Genomic DNA, 21242 nt, shown 5'->3' on the forward strand with positions numbered 1-21242 from the left:
CACCGCCTGCTGACCAATCAGAGCTCAGTGTGCGGAGTTTAAAGCGATCAAGTCATATTACAGGAGAAAGGAAATACAGAAAGACTGCCGTTGCAGGAAAGACGGCCGGCAAAAATCACCGACTGTGTGAACGTGAACATTAATAGAATATGACCTCCCATCTTCAGAGCAATCTGACTATTATAACATTAGCGTTAAGAAAGCTTACTTACATATCTGCTACAACATAAGTAACCGGANGGTTATGTGCGTAATCTGAAATGCGTACCGTCACTTGTGTCACAAAGCGCATTTGCGTACCGACGTACTTGTGAAGCTTTTCCAGAAGGCGGTTAGATCACCGGACGACAGAGTCGGTCTCCGTGTGCACAGACAGGGCTGCTGTTAACGTCTGTCTGTACAACGGAATTGTGCCAAAACTACGCCAACTGGCTGCGGAGGGAGACTCCCCCCCTTCACTGGAGAACTGCGCTAAAACAGCTGATCACAGCGTTCACGCTCTGAGGTCACAAAGTACTCCACTGACGGTATTTCATGGACAAATATGTTGTTTGTTGTAAGCCGACACTGGCCTCCAACGGAGATTTGTATGCGTCTTATACAACACACAACATGTGTCTGACGTTGAATAATAACCCCCCCCACACACACACACTAATGACTCACTACACAGCAGTTATACCTTAATCCCTGGTTGTTGCTGTTCACCCAGATCGGCAACCGCGTGCCCATGAACCTCTGCGGAACTAGTCATATTTCTACAAGTGCTTTAGAGGGACAAACTAATAATTATATTTTTCAATATATTAGAAATAAGAATTTAATAAAACATTTAAACAACAATAAAACATGACCAAAGTAAAGAAAGGAGCAGTAAGAATTAAGAAAGTAGGAGGAGGAGCAACATATTACAAAAAATGATGTAGTTTTTGGAAAGCTGCAGTTACATTAATGTCTTAAGTCCTGGTTTTATGAAAGTTTCAGGGGGCCTCAGGTATTCACGAAGATTGTTCAACACCTGGTATACAGCTCTGAGATGAACTGCGTGTTGAGTTTCAGCTCCTTTTAAGTTGCTGTTGCAATATTAATGTGGGGAGACATATTGCGTAATGTCATGAGATATTTAATTAGCCTTATTATGCCACATAGGAACGTTTACCAAACAATATTTAACAATCATGTTTTTCCGATTGAGCTGAATCTATTGTTGAAACTAGAGGTAACTTATATATTTATAACAGTAACACTTGTTGTTGGTTTATTTCCAAGCTTTAAAATCAAAGGTGCTTGATTTGATTTGTGCAATTTATTCAAAAAATAAAACATCTGACTGACTTTGTTCTGACCTAATAGGCAAACCCTTCCAAAGTGTCAAACATTAGTATAAACCTTCGACTGGCAGTGTGGTTTGATGAGATCTTGATGGATTGGTGCCGTAACCTGAATCGGCAGTGCATGACATTAAGGATTTTGGGAGATGGCCCTGTGGGCCATCTAAGCTAATTTACAGATGGCCCTGAGCCCAATAGAGATTGCCCTGAAAAATGTGCGCGGACGAAAGGACGCACAAAGGGTTTGGGGGGCCTCCCCCTAGAACATTTAGATTTTTGCAGGTCTTAGATGCTGTCTGGTGCATTCTCTAGACTGAATTATAAGATGAACCACCACAATATTACAATTTCAATTGTATTCTTCATTTCACTTGTTTGTGTTTGCTCGCTTGCATGCCCTGCATAGCTATAATAAATACTTAAGTTGTTTGTCAAGACACTTTCCATCTGATGAAGGCAAATGCCTTCCCAGATGTAAAAAAGTAGAAAACATTACATGCAGCTATAACTGCCAAAACAAACATTATTTACGCTATTATGGCCCCTGTTAAAAATGTTTGTAATGTTATCTACTGTAAGTTGGTCGAAGGAATGCCTCCTCATCCAGAAGCTGACCGAGCAGACCCGAGCAGCAGTCGAGAGGAGCCGAGCGCATCCGCGAAGCATACAAAATGGCGACGTCAGAGTTCCCGTTGGNAATTTCCCTTTAGCGCAATACCGCTTCAGTTGCGCCACTTATGTGACAGACAAGAAGAGTATGTGACAGACAAGAGTAGTCCATTCTAATGTGTAACACTTAATGTGGAGAAAGAGATGTGCTGTGTGGGTTGATTGTGCGTTGATCTGTTGGTAATGCCTCGGGGTTCCGGTAGGCATGTAAACAAATGCATAATGCTGCGCTATACTTTGTGGCCTCACCCGGTTACATAGCGACACTTATTGTTTAGGTCACGGTGTCTTTTAATAAGCAGGTATCATTAGGTATCATTAGCTAGAACTAGCTGGATCTGATCGATATGGACATAAACGCGAGTGAAGTCTAATCTGGCTGGAGAGAGAGATCAGCTGCTGCTGACGAGTCGATACGCAGCTCTGCATGATCACATGCAGCGGTGAGCGGACAAAACACACACTTCAGGTTAGAATATCACACGTAGCTATTTTAATCACCTCTCAAACTACCTAAACTACTTATAGATATGTTTAGTTTTACTGTCGGGTCACTCATTACTGGATCCGCGAGCTGCATGATACTGGTATAATAGATTGCCCGATCGGGCAACCAGCAGGTGAGGCTTCATGTCCCGAGCTAAATACTAGATGGCCCCTGGCCATCGGGCAGCCCTTAATGTCGAGCCCTGATCGGTACCCATTGAATATTGTTTATTAAACAAAGAATACATCATACCTTATGTACAAACTCCTCCATCTTCTCCATGGCATGGTGGGCCTGAAGTGGTAAGGTCAGGACTTCTTCGACCTCATCATCCTCCTCTTCCTCGTCAGCAAGCATTGTGGCTCCCTTTAATGAAATAACAGGAGAATACTGAAGCAATTGAGTCATAACAACTATTCTCTGGGGAACTTTGTGGAACAGCCTTACCTCTGAGTGGACGCCATTCGATGCTGCAGGCCGCCCCCCTCCCTCCTCCAACAGTGGCCCGAGCTCCATCAGCTCCACATCTGGGACATGGCAGTCCTCAGAGATCCGACAGTCTGCATCACTTGCAGACCCGTTTCGGCCTGACATAGGGAGACTGCCTGATGACCCACTCACAGCCTCTGTATTCTGCTTCAGAAGGTACACTTCAGTTTCCTCCTGAGCAACAACAACCAAAATCAGCTTTACGGGCTACTGTTGACATATACAAGAAGAGATGTGAGTCAAAACTATTCAAATAAAAACATGGAGCTAAACATACAAAATAAACAAAACTACATAAAAAATAAGCCAACAAAATCACAATTACACACAGGCACAATTAGAATTAATGGCCAAGTAAGTATATGCAAATACAAGGAATTGTATACAGTGTGTTGTGCTCTGAATGTTCACAGAAACAGCTATACAACTAACTATATGTTTTGTATATACAGAATGTGTCCTTAAGTGCATTTAAACAGAACAATTTAACAAGTATTGTATAGATAATACGTAGATATGCATGTTATAAATGTGGCCTATACATAATTGGACCATAATTAAGAAATATCCATCCATGTCAACCTTTTTGAAATTGTACTAAGCTGCAGAGAAGGGATTTCACTATCAGTTGTAAGTAAGGGGAAACAATAGTATTTTTGTAGGCCAACCTATAGCCTATACATGCTTATCAGTAAGAATATACGGTCTGACCTGTATTAGCCTATGTTTTCAAGAAAAAAAAAGTTTAGGGGTTTGGGTTGTGCGAGTTTACAATCCCTTCTTTGGAAGGCAATATAGCATAGCAATCCAAATGTCTGTCCTTATCTTATCTGTAATTGCAAGATTAATCTTATATCATGGCCTCGGCCTAAATAAACGGGTCGGTCCGGAAATCACTTATTGGAGCATTACTAAATGAATCTGTATACAGTGAGGGGTCTGTGAGCATATATTGATGTATTCAGTACAGCACATACAGTCTGCATAGCCCAACATACAACACTGACACGGTGTTACGTACTCACGATGTTGTTTTATGTAAATGACAAAGTATTATAAAGCAGTAAGGTTATTTTTGCATTATAGCATACTGCAGATCCCTAACTTACATAAACATGTATCTAAATCCTGAAATAAAATGGCTGATATTTAATCTGGGTCGCATGTGAAATCCGTGTTACATCGATCAGACAACGGCAGAACAAAGGACCGGATGAACTTATTCAGATCAATATCAACAAGAACACATTTCGCTCGACAGACGTAGTAGTGACAATACTGCATATATATATATAATACAGAACACTGACATTTGATACACGGTTGTCAATAGAAACAAAGCGTTTAGCATAGCCTGGCAGACGGCTGGTGATTAGCGGCGTCAGACGGAAAATGGAGTACAAAATGTAAACAACCGCAAAACACCGACCAACATACGTGGATCCATTATAAGTATACGGTTGTGAACACTTTAAAGCATGGAGCAGAACGACATTTTAATAAACCACCTGATACGCGAATAAGGTATCAGATCATGGGTCGCTTATATATTGTTGCTAACGTTACCTTTAAGCTAGCGCCGAGCGGATGCTAACCAGTCGAGCAGGCGACACTGGTTCGAGAATAAACGTGAACCAGCGGCGAGGTAAAAGTCCTCACGACGACACAACATATACCCTGATCTAGATAGACTACTGTACTAACATCCGTTATTGCAATTGAATTCAATGTACACAAGTTACCTGACAAGGTAATGTTCAAACCAGGAAGGTGAATTATTTATCGATATGCGAAAACACAATCCTTTCCGGAAGTTGAGAGCTCTTCCGTAAAACCAACCGCAGCCCTCTCCGTTTTTTTTCCAAAATAAAAGCCCCGAAGAAGAAGTAGAAAAACCAGAAAAACTAATATATTTTCATACTTTGCAAATCAGTCACTTTAGTTGATGCATTTAAAAAAATGTAAACAAGGAAATGATGTTAAAAATATATCTTTATTATATAAAATGCATTTAGAAGGATATTATAATCAGCAGAGAAGGGGAAGTAGCCTGTGTTCTTCCATTTTTTATATTCATGCACTTTTAATTATACAGGACTGTCTCAGAAAATTAGAATATTGTGATAAAGTTCTTTATTTTCTGTAATGCAATTAAAAAAACAAAAATGTCATACATAATTGCATTACAGAAAATAAAGAACTTTATCACAATATTCTAATTTTCTGAGACAGTCCTGTATAATTAAAAGTGCANATCTTGCCTGTCCCTTCGCCTCTACCGCGCTAGCCGGCATCTCTCCCCCGAACATCAGACGACTAGGTATCGCTCAAGATGAACGGAGAACACAGGAGACAGACATCAGACACCCCTTGCATGGCCACGTAGCACCCCCACGCAGGCTCCGATCCAGAGCCAGTTTTCTGCAGACAGTCCTGCCCCTCCAGACAACCAAACAAGCAGCAAGGACCAACATCTGGGAAGATGAATGGCAAAGAAATTACACAGAAGCTCTTGAATGGCTGGACAGACGAATCACACCAACGGAAAGCCTCGCTAGTGGCCACGACCTTGGCTGGACAACCTGGAAGTCACTTAATAGACTGCGTGTGGAACAGGGGAGGTGCAAAGCACTGATGAAAGTGTGGAACTACACCACAGAAGACACATGCAGCTGTGGATCAGTGCAGACAATGTCCCACCTACTGGAATGTGCCAATGCCCCCCGGTGCAGTCCAGAAGACCTGGCAGAACCTACCCCATCAGCTGCGGCCTGTGCCCGATACTGGCAGAACGACATCTGAGATTGCTACGGACTCGAAGAAGAAAAAGACTTCAACTACTTTAACCATTAATGTTCTATTCATGCTTTAATGTTCAAAAAAGTTCTTTATTTTTCTCATACTACCTGTGCTGCAGCACCTTGTTTCACCCTCTGTCTGAAACCAGAGCCCAGTCTGCTCTGATTGGATAGCTGGCCGGCTCTGTTGTGATTGGTCAACCGCTTAGAGATGTAGCCCACCACAATGTGTTGGAGCGCTAGTCAATAGAAGCACGAGTGCTACCTTGTGATGTCACTATGTCGCGGAAGTAAACAAAGGAGTCCAATGGAGGTGTTTCAGGCAGGGGGGGATTGCAGTTATATTGCTATATATATTGATACATCGCAGTTGACTTGACATAAGTTTGGAGCGTCCAGTAATCACTGCCAAATGGGCATTGGAAAACTAGCTCTTTCCTCCTACCTAAGCTAAGATAATAACCTCCCAACTCTAGGCCCTATTTGAAACACACTAATGGCGCATTTCCACTGCAGTGGGTAGCCCCGTTTAAGTATCCTTAATCGTCCTCAAGCGGCCAGGCCATTTTTTGGTGGCCTTTCCATATAGCATAGCACCGGCTAGCGGGTATTTTTTCCCTCTTTTTCCGGCCCCATAAAATCGTGGTTCTATCAGGGCAGCTACCCCAGGTCCTAAACTGTAATGGAAATGCGCCACGTCCTCGGACGGCCAGCGAGGCAGCCCGAGGCCTGAGCGAGGACGCTTAGGGACGCTTAAACGGGGCTACCCCGCTGCAGTGGAAATGTGCCATTAGGGACGCATAAATGGGGCTACCCCGCTGCAGTGGAAATGTGCCATTACGGACGCTTAAACGGGGCTGCCCCGCTGCAGTGGAAATGTGCCATAAGAGGTGTACAGATATTCTCATCTAACGCTTGAAAAACAGCTAATTAGTGTATGTCACTTTAATACATGAGGTGAACAGTGGCATTAAGTAGTTATGTCTTGTAGATGTTTTGTATTTGGGTTGCCCAGAATGTTAAAAAAAATCCGTAACTTCTTGTCAAGTAAATAAATGTTCCTCAACTGCTATCAGCTGTGTTGTTGTTCTCTTATAACCACCTCTTTCTCTCTGTCCTGCCTCTCCTCCCCCTGATTCCAGCAGCCATTCCTGGAAGTGAAGGTTCTCGAGACGACCAAGCGCTCTCGGAGAAACCTCGGCCTGGACTGCGACGAGCACTCCACCGAGTCCCGCTGCTGCCGCTACCCTCTGACTGTGGATTTCGAGGCTTTCGGCTGGGACTGGATCATTGCCCCCAAACGCTACAAAGCCAACTATTGCTCAGGCCAGTGCGAGTACATGTTCATGCAGAAATACCCGCACACCCACCTGGTGCAGCACGCCAACCCCCGAGGCTCCGCAGGGCCCTGCTGCACACCGACCAAGATGTCCCCCATTAACATGCTCTACTTCAATGACAAGCAGCAGATAATTCACGGCAAAATCCCGGGGATGGTGGTGGACAGATGTGGCTGCTCTTAGGCTGCAGGGGAGACACACACTTGTGTACAGCCACCATCGCTTCAAAACACCCAAAACCCTTACGGAGTCTCCCCTGGTACCAGAACCCACTCCTCGGAGCCAGATTTCACTTTTGCTCAGCAACAAAATCATCCCACTTGGTTTCCATGTTTCCAGTAATTAAATTGATTCAAGGTGTTTAAAAAAGGAAAAAAAAATTATTATTTAAACATGAATCAACAAAGGACTGAGTGATGGAAATACATCATGAATGATTTAAAGAGGTTGTCTTTGCGAAGCAGCTTCCGAAAACAGTAAATGAGACACAACTATGTTATAGAGTATGTGTTAGTTTTGTGGGTTTTTCAAAGTTGATTTTTTAACGGCATCTTTGTGAAATGTCCAGGTTAGTGGGTGGAGTTGACAGGAGACATAAGCATATACAATATTTTTAAATTAATTTCAGTCCTAAGGTGAGTTTGGAAGAAACTTAATTTTACAGATACATTTACTTGAGAATGAGAAAAATGTTTACAACGGGGCATGATCAGAATTATTTTGCAATCTTTCACTTTAACAAAGAGAACTAAATCCACACGTACGTGAGGAGGGTTTACCTATAGAAATACTGTTAGTATAAATCCAAAATCTTGTTTACAGATGTTTAGAAATGTGCTCTAGAGATTTAAGTGTTAAAGGAGATCCGAAACCAAACCTATACCCTCTATTAATGTATAACACCCCAGTGTGACATTCTCGAGTGTCCACAAAACCTTTCACAGTTACTTTGATCTTTTTTATTTGCAGTCTTGTAAAACTGAAAAAGAAAAGAGGGAGAAAACAGCTTGTGCTATTTTATCTCTATCTTTCAAAGTGAATACATGGAGCCAGTGTAGCTATTTCTGACATTCTGCCAAACTAGATAAGACTTATTTAGGTTTTACTTCCACATTAAAGTCTCAAACTAAGAAGTGTAATGGAGGAACACTCAAGTTATTCGGCACTGCCTGGGAGAGGAGGAGGAGCAGGATCCCGCGGGATGACGAGAACCCGACACATTTTCTTTCTTCTATACGTGACAAAAGGAAAATACCAGTCACACCTTCAACTTTTGCCTGAATGAGATGCAAATGCACTATTTCATAACTTGCAGAGGCTTGAGAGTGAGAGTTATAAGACAAACAGAGGGCAAAGATCCTGAAATAAAAACACAGAGTGACTGTAATGTTCAGCCTGCTGTGAACTATTGAGCTGAAACATGATAACATAAATATCACTTGAACTTTTCACACTCATACTTGTTTGCATCCATTACACTTGATGTTAATTAACTTTTTCTCAATACTAGTTTCAAAAAAGATAAAAATGCAAAATCCTCTAACTCTAGTACTGTGCTCTGAAATAATAGCTTTTAAAAATCACAACAAACCACATAACACAAGGAAATCAAGAGAATGTAACTCAACCACAGACTTTAGATTAGAAAACATTTGATTGCATTTTAAAATGCCCGCCTCCACCTCAACTGTTTTGTCATCATCGTAAAATATTGTTAGTGCTTGAACACAGAGTAGATTAGAAACGCTAAAAGTCTGTCTTTGTCTCCTGGATGTCAAAGCAAAGATATCCTTTTGTTGTAAACGAAAGCACTATGCTGTTGGATAAAGGAAGAGCCTTCTGACATTATATATAAATGATATATGTATATATTAAAAAAAAGGGGTACAAAAACCTTTTTTGGGGCACTCTACCTTACCAACAATAAATTTTGCACTATGGAACGTTCATGGCTTGAGGAGGTAAAGTGTTGTTTGTGTTTTACCAAGCACAAGAGAGCTTGTCCAGTATAGCATAAAAAAGAAAAAAAATATTCAAGCTTCTGGTGATAAACCATGAACTAGAGAGGTTATCACTTCTTTTTGATACCATCACGCTTTCCTGACTTTTGTCTGACGCGGGGGCCTGTCCATACACTCACACACTTTTATCCAATCTGGAACCTGGACGTAGCGTACCAGCGGCCTGAAAGGCCTCCTTTCCCACTTTGGGTGATATGTCATGTGTATCTTAAGTGTCTGGATCAATGAAAATAGAATGCTTTAACTGGAAATGGCCCGCCCACAAACTTTAATTTGTTACCATGTTAGAGAGACTACGTCCTTTTGACTTAAACAATGTTTTAACTGTCTTGCATAGACATGTTTTTGCCTTTGTGTGTATTTTAAGTGAAAGCACCCATGCAAGAATGGGAGGAGTATCCAGGGATTGTTAGCCAAAGTAGAGGATGACATGTTGTGTGCTGTAACTTTTGTGATCGCAGGAATATGCTAGAACATTTCAAAGGGAGGAAAAAGCTGGTTTAGGGGCAGTGGTTGGAAATAATTCAACTGGTCAATTATCTATTTATTAATAATAATTACAATGCATTTCAAAGTCTGTCTACCTCACTCTAGCCTCCTAAAAACCTTGCTTTTTTAAATTTGTCATCAATTAATCTGTGCAGACATTTAACCTATAAGAAAGCCCCCAAAAATGTAGATGAAAACCACAGGGTCTCCTTGCTCTCAGGTTCAGATTGAGTTATTGACGGAGTGACTGATGGTAGCGGCTCTGGTAATGTGTGGTCAAAAGAAATAATTAGCTGTGCCCACATCTATGGCTCGTTGAGAAGTTGCATTTTGAATTTTAGTGTTTGTATACTGGTATGTGTGAGAGTGTTTTCATATAAATATATGAGAGTAAGAAATCTCTATGTAAATACCTTCCCAAATGTTGACATTTATGATATTTTGGACAGGTTCGCCGCTTCTAATGTTTTTCTCACTTTCCCCCGTCATTCCTCCGTTCATTGTGTAGTTTAAAAAAAAGAAATCACCCCAACTTTGTAGTTTAATGGTTGTGCATATGAATAACTGTTCAATTGTTATTTTTGCCTTTTTGTTGTTTATTTACTGTCATTTTTCTTTTGTACAATAAATCATTTATTTAGCTTATGGGATTGGCTGTTTATTTATTTTTTTAATTGAAGACTGGTGAACAAAATGGAGTTTCTAAAAGGTGTTGGGCTTACAAAATACGAGATTTAAGGACATCAACTTAGACTTTTAGAAACTGGGATGGGATAAAAAGAAATGTATTGACCAAAGGAAAAATATTCTGCAGTAAAACGAAATGTAAGCCTAATACTTGTGTCTCTCCATGGCTGCTGCACTGTAAAGTGTCATAACTAAAATGTTATGCACACTTGTTTTTCCTGCTGTAACCCAAGGCAAGTTTATTTATATAGCACCTTTCAACACAACCCACAGGCAATTAAAAATGCTTTACAACATTTTTTAACATTAAGAGCATTAAGAAATATGGCACTTAAAAACAGTCATTAAAAAGCAAAGAGAATCAAATAAACAGAAACAGGGTCATATAGAATAACAAAGGCATACAATACAACAAGCCAGTTGAGTAACCCCTGGAAGTCACTGGGTGGAGTAGAAATAATACAAGTATGAAAATGATCACATTACATTACTGTATGTTCCCTTTATGACAATCTCAAATATGTCTGTTTTGTTACGACTGTCTTTGGCGACACCTATGGCAATAAGCAGTTATTGCAATTATTATTAGATCTCTCATCCCAGGGAGCACTGATTGGAATTTTCCTTGAGAATAATGCCCAGGTCATATTACTGATAATATTGCAATATTTCATCATAGGCTACATCATCATTGTCATCTCATGTGGCGATAGATTTGAAATTAGAAATGTGTAATAAATATTTCAATATCTGTGCAGATACTTTCTGTAATCATAGTCTATCAACATAGGTGATGTTTTAAAACTTTCATTTTCTTATTTATTTAGTATGTTGTCCTTAAAGTAGTCAAATTCAAACAGTGAATCAATGGTTTCAGTTTTTGAAAATTAAATATGAATTTGTTTTTATTCAAGAATGTGAACTCCCCCCAGGTTGCTCTGACACCTTCAGAAGCACACACACACACACACACACACACACACACACACACACACACACACACACACACACACACACACACACACACACACACACACACCGGTGGCATCCTGATTCTTAGAAAACAGTAGCCTAACGGGCAGCAGAGGTGGCAGCAACCAGATGCACCGCGAGGCTAATTGGTGAAAGAGAGCGTTCAGGGGACAAAGGTTTAGTCTTGGGGTTCGGGTTGCCATTATTTGGATGTCATATAAGATCCAGCCTGACCCAATTAATATGCCACCTGATAGGAGGGCCTCTCATCAACCTAATTTAGAGAATCAATAGGGGACAAATGAGAGTGAGAACGAAGCTCTTTACGGATGCAAACACACAAAGACCACCCAGTACAAACTCGAGGAGACTGATGCCAACAATGACATAAACCTTTTGACAAATCCTCACTTGACATAAACAAACATTCACACAGTCCCCTGCCCCTCAAGTGCATCAATGTGCCGTACACATCATCAGTCATACCCGCCCTACATAGACAAGGGAGGACATTGATGGATGTTTTTATTGTTTTGGCACATAAGGAGTACAAGCTGGACATGAAGTGTTAGGGACTGAATGCTGCACCCAAAGCTGTATGACTACTAACATGATGAACTCTGACCCAACTTCATAAAATAAAGACCACACTACGCAATGGAGGCACTTGTGGATGAAAACAGTACAGTACAATGGCAATTATGGAAGATTTTACAAAGCCTTCAAGAAAGGCTGGCGGGGGCTGGGAGAATTTGGGAAGAGTTTTATGGCAATTATAGCCATAAAGTTAAGAAAGAAGGTGAATTGGGGGCAGCTCTCAATAGCTTAAATTGCTGGACACAGTCATCAGTAACACCTTTTTTTCAAGCTCAGTGACCGGCTATGTTTAGAGAGGGGACTCAGGGATGAAAGAATCTCACATGACAATAAAACAGGGGAGACACAAGATGTAAGTATTGAGAATCCAAATCCTCAACAAGGAATAATAGTGAAGCGTGTGGTTCATTGCATATTGAATTTCTGTTTCACTCTGTTGTTCTTAAAAAAATCATATATTATGCGTTTATTCTACCTTCTCAAAGTAGACACAAAATCATGTTTTGGGGTAGTAAATACAACATTAATGTTACATTAGCAACTATTTCTTGAACAATGTCTGATTTGTTTTTTTTAAATGTTTTTTATTCAAAACACTCAACAGACAACATGTTACAAGTATTGTTTTGTGTCTTCAGCTTAAAATCCAATTACATTTAACTGTGATTTAAAAAAAATTACATTTTACTCTGAGAAATCCTATTAATGTTGATCCATTTTCATTTTGTTCCACTCTGGTTAATCAGAAGGTGGAGTTCCCTGCAGAGTGTCACGGTCTCAGTGAATGACAGCTGTCACTCTTTTGTGCTCGCAGCGCACCATCTGGTTTGATGCTGACACTGCTGTAGATGCTGTTGAGGGGCTGCATGTCTCTGAGCCGTCCCACAGATCTGAGAGTATACATGGGGACAGGATGCCCATCCCTACCCTGGAGGATTTCCTTTCTCACAGTCAGACCTTAATTATACTCATATCTGTACATCCTCTTGTAGTTTTACAATTTCTATTCTGTGGGGTATGCAACAACATTAAAGATTCACCAGTACAGTTGATACCCGTGATAGATGGACAACAGTGATGAATACACAGATTTGTTTCAAAGTAAGAGAGTGAAATCGTATCTGAGTGAAATCGTATACCTGAAAATAATTAAAGGGAAATTACATGACATACAGCACAGGAGCAGTGAATATTTGTCTACTGACTATAGTTTAATGAAATAATTTGTTCCTAGAAGTTATTCAAATCCTTACCGCAAAGGCCCAGGTTTGAATCTGACATCAAGACCGTTGCTGCATTTCCTGTCTGTCTACAGCTGCCCCATCCATTTTGACTTAACAGAAATGATGAAGAAATGGCAAAAAAACATAAAAAAGTCCCAATATGTTATTGATTTTATTTTATGAGTCTTAAAAAAGAAAGGAATGTATTTACTGTATGTATCTACAATTATATTCATATGTAAAGTAGATTTATTTTTTAATACAAATCATAATCCTTAGATGTTACAACTTATCCAAACTAAAACCCACAGAGGTCATGAAATTGAAACACCATATCAAAGAGAAAAATCTTTCATTCAGGATGTGAGCAATGAACTCTCTGCGTGTTTCGCACAGGTACAACATCTTAATGATGACTGAAAACACGAGGCCACTTTTCCTCTGCCAATACTCGGCAATCTGCACATTCCATCCACTTATTTTGAATGCTCCTCACAGCAGTGTGTGATTACTTGAAAGTCAGTCGGACATCTAACTTTTGGCAACAACAGGAATCAGCCTGAGAGTGAAAAACAAAACCTTTTGTCCCACGCTGTCGTCCTGCAGCCCGGTAATAATCCTAAATCTGACTTGTTTTTGGAACAACATCTTCAATCTGTAGCATACCACATGCAGTGCAGTTAATATTACAGATGTAGGGTGGGGACACAAAGGTAATGACAACCTACAAAAACATCAAGATGCTATTTCTCTCAAAAGTATTGTTAAAGCTGTTAATTCTCCTATTACATTTATGGGGATGATATAATACAAAAATTGAGAAGGTTATATGAGGACACAGCTGCACTCCCTCTCTCATGGGCAGGACACACTGAAATAATCCAGGTCACTGATCAAACCTCCAAAAACACAACCCTTGATCAAGTGAGTTTCCCCCCCCCCCCCCCCCCCTTCACAGACATCAGTGTGATTCATGCAAGAAAATGACAAAAAACATTTAAAAAAGGAACAATTTACTGTGATTGTAACATCTGCACTTTAATGTTCCACAGAAACGTTGAGAAAAATGACATATGACAATCTCATGTTAATAATTTTTTTTTTTTATTCAAACACGTTCATGAATTAATTTCTCTTTGTTGCCTGCTTGTCTAATTTTAGGAAGCTTTTATTTTGATTTTTCCATATTTGCATATCCATATTTGCTTTAAATACAAGATAAATTGCTACAAAAATATCAGGTACATTTATTATTTAGCATGAATGTGTTTGCATTTTCTCCCTCAAATATTTTTCTTTAGAAATGTTCTTTTAAAGACTTTTTTTTCTGTTCATGTAAAGTATGAATTGTTCTGTTTGAATACATTTGCCTTTGCATACCCTAAAAGTTCAAATTATAAGGATGAGTGAAAGAGAAATGCAGAACTAATGCTCTATTGCTCACATTTATAGTTCATATTGTTTGTTCTGATTCACATGCCTCGCAGATTGTAGTCCCAGTTGTGCAGATTGTGAGGGTTTAATGCAACATGGCAGCAAAAACAGCAATAACGAGTTGCCAAAATATAGAGCTTGGGGCAGAGATGCTGTCGGTTACAGTGCTGGCCTATAAAAAGGGGCTGTACATTTCTTTGAGGCCTGAGCAGTCAGTGAAAGGCACTGTGGGGTCTCCATAGTTCACATGGCAAACTCTCAAACACCCACGGGGGGGGTTGCGCTCCCTCCCTCCCCTGTCATGCCTTAACTGAGGCTAGTGTTGACACAGTGCTGGCCAATCTAATTTTGATTGTCAGGAGCAAGGAATGGTGATCCTCCCCCCGCCCCCCTGAGATCATCAAGTTCATTTCTCTGGCTGCATAGGGATTTTTTTCCTTTCGGCCCCCCCTCCAGCTCCCCATCTCCCCACCACTAGAACAATATTCAGCCGTTCCTGGGCCTCTCAGAGTGAGCTCACTGGAGTTAATCTCTCAGGCCTCTCTCCTCTCTATTGCTGCCTCTCTCTCCCTCGCACTCTCTCCCTCTCTTTCTATTCAAAAAGCCATTCGAGAACAGCTTGAATTAGTGACAGTTATTATTCAGACTAATGAGTAAAATCTCAAAGGCAACAAAAGTGGACTGTGACATCGGCTATAACAGCATTCATAAATCATTCATTCTTGGCAAGAGGGATTTATTAATAAGTGGGTGACAAATATAGTTTCTGTAACTTATAAGATTTTAATTGATCAAATACAACAGCGAAAACAGCAGAGATCTGTGTGTTTGAAGTGTGAAGTGTTTAGAGGGAAATCTGTGAAATGTCACGAGACCTTCATTGTTTTCCCAGATCTGTACCATCAGAAAAGACAGATGGCCCTCTGCACCTTTGTTTGTGGGTGCGTGTGTGACTGTGTGTGTGTGTGTGTGTGTGTGGGTGTGTGTGTGTGTGTGTGTGTGTGTGTGTGTGTGTGTGTGTGTGTGTGTGTGTGTGTGTGTGTGTGTGTGTGTGTGTGTGTGTGTGTGTGTGTGTGTGTGCGCGCACACGTCTCAGAGACCATGGGACTAAAGAAGGTCAGGCTTATTGGCAATATTAGTTCAAACTTAAAAGCTATTTATTACCTCGATCACACAATCCTTAATTTTTAGGCCAAAAACCATTGTCTTTATTTGGATGATAACAGACCATAGCTGTGATTTCATTCATTATTCAGGCACTTTCTGATTTTGACACTCCTTTGGTTCAACGCTTTCCATCATTTTGGATTTAAGTATGCATGATGAGTTCATGCAATAAAGGGTAACTCAATGTCTTTTGTTGTGTGGTGCAGAACGAGGGGGAAACTGCCCGGTGACAAACTATGACATTTGGTGAGGGCCTCTGAGTCACAGTAATCAAATTCAAGCCGCCGCAGACACTAAGACAGACATTAATTTTCTCAATGAATTCCGAGCCAATGAGACACACTGACAGTCCAGCATTGTGTGGCTTTGTGCTGTAATTGAAACTGAGATGTAATAACAGAGAAGAAATTAGGGGACAGAGGATCAGTTGACATGAATGGATCAGTCAAGCTACCTGAATAAAAAGCCAGCATGGAAGAATAATTGAGATGATCAATCATAATAGTTTTAACCATTTGCAAGGCATTGCGGGATGCTGACATTTAAATAATGGACATATTAGCTATCCATAAAACATATAACACAATTAAAATGAATATTGTTAATTGATATTTGTCTTTTTTACCACAGTAGTTCTCAATGTTGCACAAAGTATCAGGGATACAACTTTAACTGCGACTTGCATGAACTGTGCCTGTACATTTCTAATGCAATATGACAAGTTGGCCAGATGGGGGCACTACATCTAAAGGTCAAAGTTTAAATTTGTCCCGAACACTTTTTGCATCCTGACATCAAATCCCTAATGTTCAACTTTTTGAATTATCAGAAAAGTAACAGATTTGTTGTGTGGACTAATGCTTCAGAAAAAATAACAGCAAAGCCCATCTCAGCCTTATCAATGATCCAAAACAGTTACAAAAGCTCATTCAAGATCAACATTGAGTTTGTGTACAAAAATATTCAAAATCAATCCCTGTGGTATTAATGAGCAACCGGGAAAAGCTTAACAGAGAGTTTACAGAGACATTTTTGTAAATAAAAACATATGTTTTATTTGTATTTAAAAATGAAACAATTAAGTAAGGTTTAATAATGAAACTATTACTTCAAGTTTGACTTTACCTTTCGCATGTTAGCAAGTATTAGACAAAAACGAAATGTTATTTTCAAAGTTTAATCTCGGTAAATATTTCCCTCTCAATAGCAATTTCAAACTAAAGTTCAAAACTCAAAATAACGCACAGGATCAGCTAAGGTTTTAAACATGCTTTTAAACATTGAAGCTCCAATTCCTAAACCTTCCGACTCCCGTTCTTGAAATTGGCAAATAATAATTTGCACTTGAGTTGCGGGGCACAACTGCAGCTTATCAGAACATAAGTAATCTTGACATTACAGAAAACAATTTCAAATCGATCAAAGATCAAAGGTGAAAGGTCGAAATTATTCTGTCAGGGGTGTTGGGTTCAGTGAGGGGGAAAACTGACCAAACCAGAGGGCCCCACATTAAAAAACACAAAACTAGATTAGATACACATGTATATCTCTAAAAAACAATTACACACAGCGCCTTAGGTAAATAAATGCATGCTTAAAAGCTAGAGACAGGGTGAGATTTAAAGAGGGGGCAGGGTGTGTTGGCGTAGGTGCATGATTTGCAAGCTGTCAGATGACAGCCTTGCGGATGAAGAGCAGTAGCCCCCCATTCTCTGTCCGGAGCCCGGTGCTCCCCACCCCCTCACTCAAACGCCTCTCCATACCCCATGGGAGGAGGTCTGTTGCGCTGCGGCCACACTAAATCAACATCGTCCTAATGAGGTGTCACACTTGACCCCCAGCAGCCTCAGCCCCTCACATGGGTGTCAGAGCCACAATGAGCAGCCCTCCATCTCCAGCGCCTGGCTGACACATTTTGATTCATGAGGGAGCCTGGGCCCTGTCAGGTCAAAATTACCCCTATCAAAATGCCACCATCAACACATTCATCACCCCTTCCTCTAAAGCCACCCCTTTTTGTTTCTCTTTTAAAAAACAAACAATCTTCTCTGAAAATCAACAATGCTTTCTTGCTCCTGCTCTGCATGCACAGTTCCCTCTGACCCACACACAATGTTACCTCTGAGCACCTTACAAACGAATGCATGTTCTCGCTGATGACCTCTTATTGCAGCCAGGAGTGATACGCCTGCCTGTCATTGGTTGGGGTTCAGCCTTTCTGCTCCTAATTGCTCTCTGAGCGATGAACTCTGTCCCCCAGGTGTTGGTAAGCCTGTCCTCTGACCTGCTGACCCAAAACACTCCTAATGTGAACAGGTCCTCACAGCTAATAACAAACTGAGAATGAAATCTGTGTGGGAAGCCCCACTGAGTCAACACAAAGTGAGAGGCTCACTCATAGCAAGAGGTGAGACATAGTCTTGACACATTTGGTTGTGTAGGCGGATCAATCAGCTTGTCGTAACCAAAGATGTGACAAGTAAACTGTTAGTGGTAACAGGGCCAAGAAATACAACCCTCAAAACACAGATACAACTATAAAGATGAGGATTGGCTTCAGAGGGGACCTGCGTGCCCCTCTCCCCCTGGAGATCAGGTCCCTCATTGTGAACACAGCTGAGACTTTCACCTTTCTGGGATCACCCCGGTACCAGATCATCTCCTGATCTCCTAATCAGCCCGGTGGTAGCAGATGCTCTTCTCAGCTGTAATGAGGAGGATCAATGTCAGCCACCAATCCCAGCCCGCTTTGTAGATCATGATGATTTTCATCATTCTTCGTTTAAAGTTTCATACAACCTTGTTCTTCGCTTTACAAGGACAAGCCGTAACACAATGGCCCCTCGCTGAGAAGATCATTTACTGTCAGCTGACACTCAACGCTGCCCACTGAGGCAGCCATCTGCTCCAAAAACGTTCCCCTGGGAGACAAGGGCAGTCCAGTCACAGCAGAACACCTGAAGGGTCGAGTCTGCAGCCTCTACAAATGTCCATGCTCTCCTTGTCATTATCTTTTCAAAAAGAGGATGTCACTATTTATTACTCAAACTATCAACTAGCTTCTTAGGGTTACACCAAAGTGTTTCAATTCATAACAAGTCCTGGTATTATTGTGTTGGGTTAACAAATTCTCTGCATCATAAAACAACTAGAAAATTAAAGCAATTGTATTGACTTTACATTATGCCTCTAATGAAGCTCAGATGTTAAGACTGGATTGTAGACTGTAATTGATGCAAATTGTTAATGAAAGTGATAAAGCTGTCATTGTTACAACCCTACTCCCGTAAGTTAGTGTGGCAAAGCAAAAGTCTGTTATGCCTCACAAGTGTCCAGATTTAGAAAGTTAATTGTAATGACATGATAATTAGGCCAATCTTGAATTTTTAACACATGTGTGGCATTTGAAACACAGAAAGTCTGGATTCTGGGATACGTCACAGTTCAATTTTAATCTAAATGAGGTATGTTTTTTTTAATGTGAGCTGATGGTATCTTTAGCTGAAAAACATCATGCATGAAAACACAAAAGTGACAAACAGTGTTCATCTTGACAACCTATTTCATTAGAATATGTGACTGCATGCTAAGAGATATTGTTATTGTGGGTTAGGGATGTAGTAGACCTTTATTCTCTACGCTGACGTTTGAGCCTGGGCTACAATTGTTCTACTTCCCCTGTGCTTGAATCAGGTCGGTTTGACCTTTTGTTTTTGTAATGTCATGACTAATGAATGGGCTGTTTTAATCAAGCTTTGAGCTAAGGCAGAAGAACGTGGAGCATGGACAGAGACGGTGCAGGTTCATGTAGAATCAAGCCTGATGTTTTGGGCCATGTTTTGACATCAGTGAATGTTATCTGGCTAACAAAGGCCCATTGTATCAGACTTAGTGCCATATAGCAGTGACGATGCAGATTGCAGTGTTGCTCCGCTTACCCCTCCCTGTCAGAACACCTCATAAGGCTTCAGGTAACCTAAAAACATGAATGGCCCTTGTTGAGGCAGAGTTTGGTTTCACTGAGGAACATGATGGCGCAAGATTGGTGAACCCCATGGAAGACGAATAGCTCCAATGTAGATACAAAGGGCTCATTCAGCAAAAGAAAACACATTTATTCATAATTTAAGAATATTATATTTTTGGTTTCTGTAAATACATTTCCCAAATCCTACACACTCCTACTTTAAGACGACTGCAAAAAGTTCCTCTTTAATAGCTGCAGAATGCAATTACTGCCATATAACACAATTTGCAGCTTGAAAAACCTACTTTAGAAATGTAATATATGGAGGACAGTGTCATATCGCAAACATGCATTTTCAGATCATCCACCTCTTCCATGTATCAGCTTATGTTTCCTGGTCTTTCACGCTCCTGCCACCAGCTACCAGCAGTGCTAGTGCAATAATGATTTCCCTACTTAATGATTTAGCCATTATAGTCTCCCCTCCACACAAACCTGATCCCGCCGCAGGGCCAACAGGCTTCTCCTGTCTTCTCTCAAAGCTGCTCATTAAGTTCTCAGCAGCAGATGAAACATGACTCCTTTCTGAGTAGTTAAGCCGTGTTTACTAAATGCACTGACGGATAACCTGCACTCTGAGAGACACATTTAGACTGAAAGCCTCTAGTTTTTGTCACGAAAAGTTCAATTAGCAAATAATACATCAGATTCAAACAGCAAAACAAGAAAATGTGATATAAGTATGCAAGAAACAGGATTAGATCATTTAAAATCACATGGAAAACAAAAGGGCAAAATATTTTTAAAATCTAATCTTAGTAGCATAGTGAAAATGATAGTTGATCTAAGTCCCATTTTAATTGTTAATTTTATTCACTCAAGATGTAGTCAGTGGAACTTAGTGTTTTTGATATGGCGGAAGGATATCGTTCCCGGCTGTAAAATGTCCCATTACAATTAAACATAACAAAAAACTGAACACACATTTAACTGTGGGCAAAACAATTTTTCTCCTAATTTATAATAACCATGCTTCAAAAATGTAAAGCTTATGAAGCAGTATAAAAGTTGTTGTAACGGCAAAAAGGGGACACGCCTGAGCATCTTTCACCGCATACCCACATAGTAGGCTATCCTAAAAACAAGACACTTATGCTCTCAGTTTCATTATGATGATCTTGCAATGTTCAAAGTTGAAATGTGTTGCACACTGGCATCCTGTTTTGACTTTCTTAGATGTGATTTCCAGCATAACAAAAACGTAAGCTAAAAGCATCAGCTAAATTCAGCATTTTCACCCCAATTTCTTTGGAGTTGCCTTCTAGACAACATTAACTATCTGTCTTCAGAACAAATAAAGAAATGTCAGCCATCAATTCCACAATGCAATGCATCCACTGCATGACTCGAAAGCAGTCAGTGATCATACAAATAACGATAATAAGTCCAGAATCTCAATATAATGCTAAGTCAAAGTGAAAGAAGAACAAATGATTGAATTCAGGCATAAACCACCAAGTTAAAAACTAGTAAACACAAATCTAAGTGAGCCCCCAGAACAATTGAGTCAA

At 40.4% G+C, this 21242-nt stretch overlaps 2 protein-coding genes across 5 annotated transcripts in view; one reads left to right on the plus strand and one right to left on the minus strand.

Moving 5' to 3' along the window:
- The window catches only part of adipor1a (adiponectin receptor 1a), a 9417-nt gene extending 4601 nt beyond the window's left edge, over positions 1–4816 (minus strand). The window contains exons 1-3 of one of the 4 annotated variants that reach the window (XM_010781097.1): positions 4719–4816; positions 2935–3120; positions 2740–2853 (exon numbers count right to left, since the gene is read on the minus strand). In XM_010781097.1, coding sequence (XP_010779399.1) covers positions 2740–2853; positions 2935–3081 — 261 coding nt within the window. In that variant the 5' untranslated portion in view covers positions 3082–3120; positions 4719–4816. Of the gene's footprint in view, positions 1–2739; positions 2854–2934; positions 3187–4542; positions 4655–4718 lie in introns of those variants that run through there. The other 3 variants (XM_010780894.1, XM_010780964.1, XM_010781032.1) reach the window with 3 other exon arrangements.
- Positions 4817–6081: 1265 nt separating this feature from the next.
- Positions 6082–10260, plus strand: LOC104956460 (growth/differentiation factor 11-like). Its single transcript, XM_010783974.1, has 2 exons — positions 6082–6087; positions 6917–10260. Exons 1-2 carry the CDS (start codon positions 6082–6084, stop codon positions 7295–7297), a joined length of 387 nt encoding a protein of 128 aa, XP_010782276.1. The 3' UTR covers positions 7298–10260.
- Positions 10261–21242: the final 10982 nt, after the last annotated feature.

This window comes from Notothenia coriiceps, unplaced genomic scaffold, assembly GCF_000735185.1.
Source record: "Notothenia coriiceps isolate Sejong01 unplaced genomic scaffold, NC01 NC01_scaffold00000282, whole genome shotgun sequence".
In the NCBI taxonomy this organism is placed as follows: domain Eukaryota; kingdom Metazoa; phylum Chordata; class Actinopteri; order Perciformes; family Nototheniidae; genus Notothenia; species Notothenia coriiceps.